A 13205-nucleotide genomic window follows, 5' to 3' on the forward strand; every position below is an offset into this window, starting at 1 on the left:
ACCACGTGTGTTTGTTTATAAGAGGTACTGAACGTTCCTTAGTTCAAAGATTGATCAGATTATTAAAGAGCCTATAACAATACAAACACAATACAAAAATAAATAACAGTATTAAAAACCTGACACTAAAAAGGAAGAAAGAAAGAAAGAAAGAAAGAGAGAGAAAAGAAAACTGTAAATTAATTTAGTGGAACATAGAATGCCAAGAAACTGTTAACCGAACACAAATGCATTAAACAATTCTCAAAGTCTAAAAGTAAAGCATATTTTTTTGGAATATAGACAAAGCTAGAGCAAAACTAATATTTAAACAATACTAAAAAGAGTCAGTTCGCAGTAATGTTGTGATAATTTACCAGAAACGGCTCCAATCACTAAGATACGAAATTTCATCAGAAAACAAATATTCTGTGAGAAAGTATCCAGTAAAACTAATAATAATAATAATAATAATAATAATAATAATAATAATAATAATAATAATAATAATAATAATTAATAATAATATAGTCATCTGAACCATACACCACTATACCAGCATCATCATCATCATCTGTGGGTGTAGGGATGGTTTTGAAAACCATTTTGGATGTTGATCACGATCGAAAAAATATCCGGCGGGAGTTCATGAGGTTCGGAGTCCACGTTAAACTATAGGTCTACGTATCATATAGCGTCATTGATGAAAGGGATGCTAAGCGCAAATCCAACGAAACTAATGATCTAGCAACTATTCTGATCATTTACGATTGTCTTTGCAGATTCCTTTTTAATCAGAAATGACAATCCGATGCAGGAAACTTTCTCGGTTATTCCGTACACTTAAAGATGGCAATCTTTGTTGGCTGGTTCAACTCATGTGACAACGATGAGTTCAATTTTTTTACTCTGCCGATTGCGCGGAGCTACCGTACGACGGTGATACATTGTATGCCTAACTTGTCTTCAAGTTCAGGAACACATTTTGTAGAGTTCACTTCCCTAGTGTTCTTGAGAAGCTCCTCAGGACATGAGCTCGGTGGCCAAAGGGCTCATTTTTCGTTCTTGTATTACTGGCACGAGGTTTCAGAAACAAACGATGTATGGTGGGTTCATTCACCACTTCTAACCTAAATGTAGTTACATTTTGCGGATAGATATACAGAATATAAAAGTTTGAACTCGTAAAGGAAAATTACTCGTAATTGTGTTCTCCGTTGTACACTTTACACAACCCTGTTCGAGACACGTAGCCAGGATTTCGTAATGGGGGAGGGGGGGCTCCGTGACATGAAATACTGTGGTTATTACACCAGGGGCTCGATCATTCTAAACTATTTTATTGGCAACATATATTGGTTCGTTTAGCCACGATTTCGTAATGGCGGGAGGGGGGAGGCGTGACATGAAACACTGTGGTTATCACACCACGGGCTCGATCAATCTGAACTATTTTGCTGGCAACATATATTGGTTTGTTAGGATAATAAAATGAAGATATGTTAGTATTTTAATAACAAACTATGAAGAAATCTCGAGCAAAATAATATATAAAAAAAGTATTGAAAAAGATTTTATAATATCTACGTTCCTTTCTCGGTTCACTCAAATATAACACTTTTCCTTTCATTATGACCTCAACTATTATAAAAAGTACATATTCACTGTTATAAAAGTACATACCCAATAATGTCGTGTAAAATATTTTACAATATCTGCTTCCTTTCCCGGTTGAATCAAAAGCTAACAGAACTTTCTTTCCACATAACTTTTTTGTTTTTATTATTCCGTCAACTACTGTGTGTTCCAAATGACAAGTTAAAGGAGCAGTAGAAAACTGTTTCTGAAATAACATGTTTGATTCTACAGAGAAGCAATGACGAAAAATTATGATAAAAAATGTTCACACTATTACAGAACTTCACTGTTTTCGAAAGCCTGGCATTTCCCTGACTAGTAGCAGAAATTCTTAGAATTCCGTAACTTTTCTAGAAATTTCAAATTCCCTGACTTTTCCAGGATATTCCGTTCATTCGCCACCATGTATCGCAAGTAATTCGGCTAATGCGTTTCTCATAAGGCTGGAGTAGTGAGGAAACAATGAGAAGGACAGATGTCGACAACACTATGCTCAAGTTTGTCACTCTCATATTATTGGTGATTGTGGGCTATCTTAAGTTCTGCCTGAGGGTCTATTTGATAGAACTGGTTTATCATCATCATTCGTCATTTATAGTCCATAGGATTAGCATGGAGCTAGTTGGAATTCGGAATTCTCTGTTACAATAATATGCATTTTTAATTTGAACCCTCCCCCATTTCCTCCACACCAAGTCCTCCATAAGAAAGAGTAAGCAAACGCTTGCTGTAGCTTTTAATTTTTAACGCTGATTCTTTTTTTCTTGTTTCTTTTTGTTTCATCCTTCCTTTTTTTTCATTTCTGGTTTCAAAGGAAGGTACGGATCCCCCTTGGCTATATCCGTGCCCTGTTTAACAGTACACTGCCTCCTGACTGACTGGACACCCCAACCTTGTTGTTTGAACATGCACTGAGTTTGTGGTATCTTACGCCTGGCCGTGGTCCATCCATTGGTTACATTACAGTGGACTGTTTCAATTGCACGAACCCAATATAATTCTTTAAAATCGATAGCAAAAATTGCATTTAAATTTTATAATAGTGCTTTTTGAAGTCCTTACGTTCGTGCTTGTTATATGTAGGTATAAGTAAAACATAGGGATAAATATTTCTAATAAATAGGTTTAAAAAGAAAAAACTTTTGACAGCTATCAATTATCGAAAGTGTATAGTTTTTAATTTGAAGCACAGGAGTTCGAAAAATTATGAGATTCAGATAAAGTAGATTGAGAAGTTATAATGAATTTGTATACGTTACGTCCAAATAGATCTGTTGGACGGTAAATGGTGTCTAAAATATACTTTGTTTCGGTTCCCGGTGGGGGCACTCGGTCGAAAAAAGTGCAAAACGCTTTTTCAGGCCAGCTACCCTGAATGAGGTTTTCCTGGGTTTTCCTCATTCACACCAGGCAAATGCCGGGGTGGTACCTAACTTATAGGTTCCAGGCAGCTTCCTTTCTTCTCCAATCTTTTCTTCCTTCTTTTCCTCAGGATAGAGTGCTAGCCGAGGGACGTCATCCCTCAAACGTGACGGGCTAAATGGCCTTAGATGCTGAAAGCCCAGAAATCTAAATCCTATATCCCTAAAATATACGTTGTATCTAAAATCTTTACTTGAGAATCATCTGGTTTGCATATAGAGGCTGGATATTGGAAGGAATTGTTTCAGGTATATGTTTCTGAGACGGAATATTTACATTGGACTTACTTCAGTTTCCACTTCTGTTAAATCCTTTGTACTTTCAATATTTGATTTGATTTTGTACCTGACCATTTAAAACATGTAATGTCTTACTATCGTACTTGAACAATAAGATAAGGAAATTTTAATTTACTCCTAAAAAATTAATGAAATTTGTTAACGATTTCGATTGTTATGAACGTTGTCAAGCAACAAACAAATTTATTTATTTATTTATTTATTTTATGGAAGATGACTCAGATTAGAATGGAGAAAGTAACGAGAGATTATAGCAGTATTGTTCCAGTTACATTAAGTTGCCTCACATCTCCGAAATGCAAATCTTTCGTAAAGTCAAGCTTCTCTTTATCAAGCTGAAGGTATAACGATAATTTTAGCTTATTTGTTTGAAAAATTACTTTTGATTATGCTGAGTTTGTTTCGAAGTTTGTTCTTCTTCTTCTTCTTCTTCTTATTATTATTATTATTATTACAACAACAATAATAATAATAATAATAATAATAATAATAATAATAATAATAATAATAATAATAATAAAAATTTTGGAAACAAACTTAGAATAATCTAGGGTCATTCTTTAGACCAATACGCTAAATTTTTGGCTATGTCAGTTTCAAAGTGATATAGAGAAACGGGTTTGAATTTTGCAGAAGTAGCTTAATAAAACTGAAATAAAAATCTGTTACGATTTCAAATCTTCTGTCATTTTTTCCTCCTCTGAGAAATGTGAGTGGTAAATGTTTAGGATATTCCCGTTCCTGTCTAGGCTACGTACCACTCATAGATATCATCTGTATGTTTTCTTACACTTTCTTATACCACGATTTTTCCCATCATGGTATGCTCATATTTATCATCTCTCTTTTAGTCTACAGGGCTTTCTATGAAATGTTAATCTAAACGTTTCATTTTATTTCTCTTTAGGACAACGAAGGAATGACACCATTGCATTGGACAGCAACAAGAGGCAATCAGGAAGCTGTAAGCCTTTTACTGGAAAATTCTGCAGATGTCAATCTACTTGCTGTTACAGATGCCAAAGAAAGGTAAGTGTTTGAATTTTTATTCATAGATAACTTGTATGTCGCGAATTATGTCGAGGAATTTGAAGCTTAAAATATATAAAACGATAATCATGCCTGTTGTGCTGTATGGTTGCGAAACATTGTCGCTTACACTAAGGGAAGAACGTAGTCTGAAAGTATTTAAGAACAAGATCCTGAGATGAATATTCGGACCCAAGAAGAACGGGAATGGGGAATGACGGAAACTTGATAACGAGGAACTACATAATTTATCCCGTTTACCAAACATTAAGTACCGTATACCGAAAATGACAAGTTCTGGTACCGATCACTTTTCTCTGTCACTATGAGTTGATTGATGTATGGATTACATGTGTAGAGTCGCTGAGTATAGTCCACTTTCCGCACATAAGTCAGGTACCGTGTATCGGAAGTGACCAATTCCGATGCCTATCGGTTTCTTTTGTCAGTACAAGTTGATTTATATATATATTGCATGTATGAAGTCGATGTATATAGCGCACCTCCGGAAGTAAATTAGGTACCGTGTATAGCAGTTAAGGGAGACGCTTTCTTTCGTCAAGACGAGTTGATTATTATATAGTTTACATGTGTACAATAACTGGAAATATCCCACCTCGGAAACTGTATTAGATATTGCATACCGTAAGTTACCAATTTCGGTACCGATCGCTTTTGTTCGTCAAGACTAGTTGATTGATATATAGCTTGCATGTGTTCAATAACTGGAAAAAGCCCATTTCCTGAAAGTAAATTAGGTACCAAGCACCGGAAGTGACAATTCCGGTACTGAACGCTTTCCTCCGTCACAGTACCTAATTGTGAGTTGATTAATACAAAGCTTGCATGTGTACAGTTGCTGGATATTGTCCACGTGGAAAAGTAAATCAAACACCGTGTAAACCGAAAGTGAGTGACCAGAAGTGTCCAATTCCAATACTGATCGCTTAACTTCGTCAAGACGAGTTGATTGATATATAAGTTAGATGTGGGCAGTCCCTTGATGTAATCCCGGCAAGTAAATCAGGTAGTTGTACCGGAAGTGACCAATTCCAGTACCAATCATTTTATTTCTTCAAGATATAGGTTGCATGTGTGAAGTCGCTGAAAGTAACCTACCCCCGAAAACTGTATTATTCCCAGGCAATGATACTACAAACAGTCTTGGAAAGTAACGTAACGCAAGTAACACATTACTTGTAACGCGTTACTTTTTAAGTAACGTTTCCTAGTAACGCGTTACATTTTTTGCAAAGTAACTGTAACGGTAACGCGTTAGAAATTTTTAAGTAACGTACCTAGTTTGCGTTACTTTTTTTGCGTTACATTTCGGATGAGTAACTACAATATATGTATTTTTTTTTCGGAACCAATGTTTCTTACCTGTAAGTGAATTTCTCAGAATGAAACAATCGAGCATGAACTACGTATGTCAGTGACTGAAAGTCACCGACACTCAGAGAAACAGATAAGTTCGTAGTACCCCTTGCTGTTTTTGGAAGATGAGTACAGCCTTAGGGTAATCACGTGTACTGATTGCAAGCACCTGGAAGATTTTGTCGTGAATTTTGACAGCTCCAAATCAATACATTCAGTGAGTGAATTAGGAGTGCAATGATACCGGTAGTCTATTTTACTTTTATTGGTGTTGTTTTTATAAAGATGGAGAACGAAAATATTTTACCGTTCGAACATTTGAAAGAATACTTTTTTTTTGAAGAGCTGAGGATGATGGTGGACAGAATTTAAAAGTAAACTGTCTGAAGTGTCCCGGCGGAGAATATTTATCAACAACTAGGGTGCCATAATTAACGATATACAGTAAGGGATTAATATGAATAAACTGTGTTCTGATGAGCAGGCCTACTTTGTTACTAGAAAATAGCTTGCTGATGGTATGTAATATTGGAGTTCATTCAGATCAGTTTGCTTATCATAGAGTCCCGTTGATTATAGAGTTTGAAACTAGCTTTAAAAAGCATGTATCAATTTTAAGAGTTACTGGCAAGTTTTGATTTACCCCCAGTTCATGTGTTCTCATTTTATTAGTTGTAGTGTAATAGTTCTCTATATTCTGTATTTTTAATTTTACATAACAACATTGTTATTATTATATAATTAGTTTAGCAGAACAATAATAAGCAATCATTTTTTCTAACGCATAGGGATGAGCAAGAGTCAAGCTAAAACTCGACTCGACTCGAATTCAAGTCGAGTTTCGAGTCAAGTCAAAGGTAATATTCTCGAGTCGAGTTCCGAACCGATTCAGTTTTCGCGTCGAGTTTCGAGTCCAGTCGAGTTTGATAAATGGCTCGTTCGTTTTAACTCGTCTTGAAATCATGGCCTGATTACACTGGAAAGCAAAAGCCATGAGAAATGTAAGCTAAACAGTAATATGGAATACTTTTAGTGTTGCTCACGAGAGGGGACACTGCTTGCATCTCGTCGCGATAGCGAGATCACAAGAGATTTTTTATAACAAGCTCAGCTCGGCTCAGCTCAACTGAGAAGATGGCTCGAGCCGGCTCGCTTGGGGTGAACCATCGGCACAAGCTGACTTGGTAGGGATGAGCCATCTGCTCGGTTCGGCTCAACTGAGCCGAGGGCTCTAGCCGAGTCGGTTGGGTGAGCTGTTGGCTTGGCTCACTTCTCGGTTCGGGTCGATAGTGAATGAGTTGTGAGCCGAGCTGCTCGATCCGTTGACAATTCTAAACCCGGGCCGAGCAGTTTTGAAAATATTTGGCCAGTGCCCTATAACTTTTAACAGTGTTTGGCTCGAGGCCGAATACTCAACCTAGGCCCTCAAACCAAATTCAGAAGCTCGTAAACAATATCCTTGACTCCTAGACTTCACGACTCCCGAGGTTGGCAATGAACTAGTTTTATAATATTCAAATACAAACCGCCTATCTTTCATGTTTATATACAGTGTTGTTATAATAATAATAATAATAATAATAATAATAATAATAATAATAATAATAATAATAATAGTAAGTTGTAGTGTATATTGTCTATGTAATATACTTGGAGAATGTACTCGAAACTACACACCGGATTTGGCTCGAAACTCGACCCCAATTCGAGTCGAGTTGGAGGAAATTTCTCGAACCGAGTTCTCGGATCGAGCTCAAAGATCTTTGTTTCTAGTCGAATCGAGTTTCAAAAAAAAACTCGCTCGTGCCCATCCCTACGAGTAACGCAGTATGGCAGTTTATCAATGTTACATTATATTAAAATGTTCATATATCAAGTAAAAATTTGTTCTTGCATTTACATAAAGCGATTCAGAACGTGCAATAATAATAATAATAATAATAATAATAATAATAATAATAATAATAATAATAGTGGTAGTAATAGTAGTACGGAAAATTGAAGTAATAATTTTTTCACACATTTAAAGTTTCGGACCTAAAAGTAACGCGTTACTTTCGAAGTAAAGTAACAGTTACTCTTTTGAGGCAAGTAACGCGTTACTAACGCGTTACATTTTAAGAGAAAGTAAAGTAACTTGTAACGCGTTACATTTTTACAAGTAACTTACCCAACACTGACTACAAGTTAAATATAAAGCTAAAATAAAATAAAATAAATAAATAAATAAAATAAAATAAAATAAAATGTTTCATGCAGACAAAATCTAGAAATATATGTACAGGATTTTTTTAAATTCCCATTGATATGTTTAAAATTTTCTTAAAGCGTTTTGTTTGTGATATGGCAATTCAGCGCTAATTTTTCGGATGTTGTATTTATAAAAAGAGATGTGGGAGTTAAGACGATTAAAGTATCATGGCGGTTGAAAGACCTAATGTAGCTATAACTGGAATTAAGAATGAAATATAACTGTACTCGAAAATTTGAAAGAAAGATTTATTTTAAACAGTTAATACGTTTCCTCGCTTTCGCTATTTTAGGACTACAAAATAGAAAATTAAGATATTATAGCAATTGACCCTTTTCTCCTCTAGAGGCTGAATTTTCAAAAGCTGTGTGGCATGTGTCACACATTTTTAATAATGAGCTTATATGGCGAGTTTCGTCTTCTATGATGAAGGGTTCGTGAGATACTCTATTGTTTCGTGTACACTTTTAATCCTCCCTTCACCGCTTAAAGTATGCATTGTAATGAAAATAACATGATAAAAACCTGGCTCGAAATAACTAAGAAATGATCAGAGGGCGTCCGCTGGAAAACGTGGACACTGCCTAAACACAAAATTTCACTTGCAATGCCTAAACACAAAATTTCAGGTGGAAGTACACATGGGGAGAAAATTATGGGGTTTGAAATAAAATTTAGCATTGAAAGTCAATAAGAAACAAATCTTGATGCAGCTTTAATCAGTTAGTAACAATTACAGCGCAGCTAAACAGTTTAGAGCTGTGTAATAAACAGCAGAGCGAAAGGGTGAGTAATCTGTTAATCAGATGTTCATGCGTTGAAACCTTGTAAAAGTTATTGTTTTTGTTTTGCATGCACATAAATTTTGTTTCTTATTGACTTCCAGCGCAAAACTTTAAAACCTCATCACTTCTTCCCCCGTTTGCTCTTTCATCTAAAAGCTGTATTTAGGCTGAGTTGGTCAACTTCTAAATTGTGCCCAAGTTTGGACACATTAGCGGGGACCAGCTGATCATTTGCTAGTAAGACTAAACATGTTCAAAACTTCATTTTAAACGGTTTCCCCGTTTTCCTATGATAATTAGACAAACAACATTGCGGAATTTCTATATATTGAACAAATATTTGGAAGTTGCCCTCTTTTCCCCTTAAAAGCTGAATGTTTGAAGACGATGGAGCATGTGCTCACTTTTGTTTTAAAAATAAGGGACCTTAGGCAGAGTTGTTTTGACGTATGATTAGCGTCATACTAAAGGCTAGACTACTGTAGGAAACATATGGTAGTCGAACTCTTTAGTATGAGACTAATCACGCGTCAGAACGCCTCTGCATAAGGCCTAAGATGTTTATATATCAAGTTTCATGGTATATAAGGTATTTATATAACAAGGTATAATGATTCTTATAATCATGTTTGTATCTTTATTTTGGATATTAATTACAGAGTTACTTGCTGAAGGACTTCATAGAAAATAAATTAACAAAAGTCTTTATCTGTTTTCCTGAGAAAAATATCGTTTTAAGAGCCTACCTTATAAGTCCAGTAAGTCGTCTTATGCGCAGCAAAATTTATTCAGATTTTAGTTTATTTCCGACTAGGTTGAAATACTGACATTGCAAGTAAATGTGATTTTATTTTGTTTCTTGAAATATAGTTTTCTCTTTACCTTCTATACGAAAAACGGGTCAGAGGAATCACATATACCAGAAAACAGCATAATGTCAATATTCTTTCTTTTACCCTGGTGATTTTAATGTTTTTTTTTTTTTTTTCATAAATTCCTCCTTAGTTTTGGCTCCAAGAAAAGTAACAGGACAAAGGTATGTTTCAGGGATACTCGAATTAGCAGGAGACAATTAGAAAATCGCATGAAGCAGGCGGTTAATTATTGTAGTCTGTCTGTAGTTAAGATATTTTTCTTATTTCCATCACTTATTCAATCGTTCTAGATTATAAATAATGTAATCGCATTTGCGACTTAAAATTACCGTAATTTTCTGTATCGTAGCTATTTTGTTTGTCCGCAACGAAATTATCGTACGCATATCACTTTTCACACGTGACAGTAAAAAAGAAAGAAAAAAAAAACAACAAAAAAACAAAAACAAAAAAAAAAAAAAAAAAAACGCCGGACCTGAAGGGAATTCATAAAGATCTAGGATCGTTTTCTCGAACCTAGTCTTTGGATCTTGATATTGGTTAATAGAAACTGCTGTAAGGGTGGTGAATTTCAGATGTGTTCAATGAGTATACGGGAAGAAAGACTTTGTAAATGTGTAAATAATATTGTGTAAAGTGGCATAACGCTGTTAACAAGTAATTTCTTCGTTCCTTGTTAAACAGACCAAAAGTACAAGATAACCAAAAATGTTCTTATCATTTTTGAATTCCACTAATCGTGTACTCAGAGAGGAAAAGAAATGATGCACGTGCCTGGCAAGCGATCGAAAGTTAGTCTGATCATCGACTTTCAGTAATACAGGTACGTTGTGCACACACAAGTCATAGCTCGTCCAATGTCGAAGAGAAATTTAGGAATCGAAGCAGCTTGTTCACGTGTGTGTGTGTGTATAACTAAGTGGGCCTGTCAACTGTTGCATGAAGTCACCGCATGCGCCAGGCATTTGGGAAGAATGCCGTAAACGAATGCATCGCCAGGGATTGCTTCCAGAAATTTCATTCGGGAGATGAGCCTTTTCGGATAAACCTCGCAGTGGACAACCACATGTGTTGGACGATGAGACCCTGAAAGCAACCACTGAGGAGGACAGTGATCTAATATGTGATGAACTTACAGAAAGGTTCCATGTTTCCGCTGAAACAATCAAACTGCAGCTGCATGGGGGAAGTCATACAAGTTAAGCAAGTGGGTACCCCACACATTGTCGGCAGCCAACAAGGAACAACGAGTGACCACCTGTTTGTCCTTGCTTAGTCGCTACCTAAACACATCCATCTTTGTTCACTGCTCACTGATGACGAAAAGTGAGTCCTCTATGACACACTCAAGCGTACCAGACATTGGTTGTCGCCACGTAACGCTATTCCTCACACCTCAAGACCACCTCTGCACGTACGAAAGGTTATGCTCTCTGTATGGTGGAATTGTCGGCAAGTGGTTCATTACGAATTCCACCTCTCATACCATTACTACTGATATCTACTCTCAGTAGTTGCAAAGGATGCACTTGCATTGCGGCAGGAGCCGGCACTAATGAATCGCAAGGGTGTGCTGTTCATGTACGACAATGCCAAGCCACACGTGGCAAAGAGGATCCGAGAGACCCTTCAGCAACCAGTCTGGGAGATACTGTGCGGTGCATCATATTCACCAGACCTTGCGCCAACAAATCCTATTTCATTTCCTCGATAACAAACTCCGTGGGAGATCCTTCGCAAATGAGGGAGGCCTACGGAACGCACTTATGGACTTCTTTGCATTCACGACCACAAAATTTTATTACCAGGAACATTGGTAAATGGGTGTTGGATGCTGTTGAGATTGTTTCGAAACTTAAAGATACGTAGGGTCCACTGTATTATTCTTTGTTTATAACTGCGCTAGGACAGCAAGCACTTTTTTCGGTTACCTTGTAGTTTCTAAAAATTTCAAAATCAAACATAACTTATTTTTTGCAGTGTAGCCTAAAGGGTATAATCGAGAAACGTAAAACTAGGCTTTCATTTATTTTTCTCATACTCTTATCTTTACTTACAACGATAGTGCGTAGGTACCAAAAACTAGTCAAGTGCTTTTACTCCCTTCCCGTCAATTTTTACAGTTTTAACGGTTTCGTTTGTTTCAGTTGCCATTTTTTAAAAATATATACAGTGATTCTAGGTTTCGTATAATCTTAGCCACCCCAACGCACTAAAATTGACGTTGGTGTAAACGAACTTGGGAATGAATACAAAACCACATTTTAGACTGTTTTGCTATAGTTTATTTTTTGCTGAAATCCTGGAGAAGAAATTATCTCAACAAATTTCAGAAATACGTGTGCAACATTGGTGAGAAAGAATGTTTATGAAATGCAACTGAAATACTGCACAATGTACGGGACTTCACTACCTAAATTTTACGTTTTCTATGTACGAAAAAGATTGTAACGATGTTTGATGGACACTCTTCCCAGACTACTGAACCAATTTTGATTATTTTTGGTACGCGACCTGGAAAACTTGGAGAATCTGAAAAAGTCAGGGAATTCAGTTTATTCGTAAAAAGTCCGGAAAAGTAAGGAAATTTCAAGAAAAGCTGAAATACTTGGAAAAGTCAGGGAATTTACAGTACAGATTTTTACTTCACAGAGTCCATTTGTATTTTGGCTTAACCTGCTATTTGGTAGAGGATGTTTTATAAAAGGCTCACTTTGTTTTCAAAAAATTTTTTATACCTACAAACACACACACACACAATATTGCAAGGATCCCCACATCACAATAGACGCACGTGTCAACTCAACACGTGCTATTATTTATAAAACAACATAGCAGATAGCAAGCCAACGCGGAAGGACACCGAGGAACGCCGAAAGCAGACGGACCCCACGGAAGGACCCGAGGAGGACAAATAAAAGGAGGAACACCAAGGGACCCAACATCAGTCGTCCAACTGATCAAATCACCTACACCACCCTGAGGTCGCACTGGACTAGGGGTACACCCATCCTTCCCGAGGTCGCACTGGACTAGGGATCCTCTCAACAACAAAGCCTTGCGAAGCTGCCTTGAGCTGAGGGGGCTATCCTTCCAAACTCATTGAACCAGCAGGTGCCTTGGAGACTACTTTGAGAGAAGGGGCACCGTGCAAAACACCTATACTCCTATACTTGGACATTAACGAGGAAACAGCATTATTCTCTTTGTAATCAAAGACGTTTTGTATTTATCAAATTTTATAATAAAATTGGTGAAGGGATAAATCTAGGACCATTATTGACTCTACCAAAATCATTACAATATACATCGACATGCATAGTAGATGAGGAACTCCCTGGTCTGGAAAATATAGTTACTTTTTTTATATTATATATAAACCTGGAAATTTGTAAATCGTGAACTGTAAAACATGGAAAAGTCAGAGAATCGTATTCGTCAATTAAATGGGAACCCTGGTAAGTGGACATGATCGAACTTAGGTTTTCGTTACATTAGTTTTCCAGAGAGGATTCCTTAGAGGGAGAGAATGCAACTAACAATTTTATTG

At 36.5% G+C, this 13205-nt stretch overlaps 1 protein-coding gene across 1 annotated transcript in view; it reads left to right on the forward strand.

The window, feature by feature from the left end:
- LOC145694263 (uncharacterized) overlaps positions 1–13205 on the forward strand; it is a 462080-nt gene that overhangs the window by 209162 nt on the left and 239713 nt on the right. Inside the window, exon 12 of the mRNA XM_081770360.1 lies at positions 4246–4367. Within this exon, the coding sequence (XP_081626486.1) occupies positions 4246–4367 (122 nt within the window). The remainder of the gene's footprint in view (positions 1–4245; positions 4368–13205) is intronic.

The sequence above is a fragment of the Thermobia domestica genome, chromosome 1 (assembly GCF_964235325.1).
Source record: "Thermobia domestica chromosome 1, izTheDome1.hap1.1, whole genome shotgun sequence".
NCBI lineage: Eukaryota > Metazoa > Arthropoda > Insecta > Zygentoma > Lepismatidae > Thermobia > Thermobia domestica.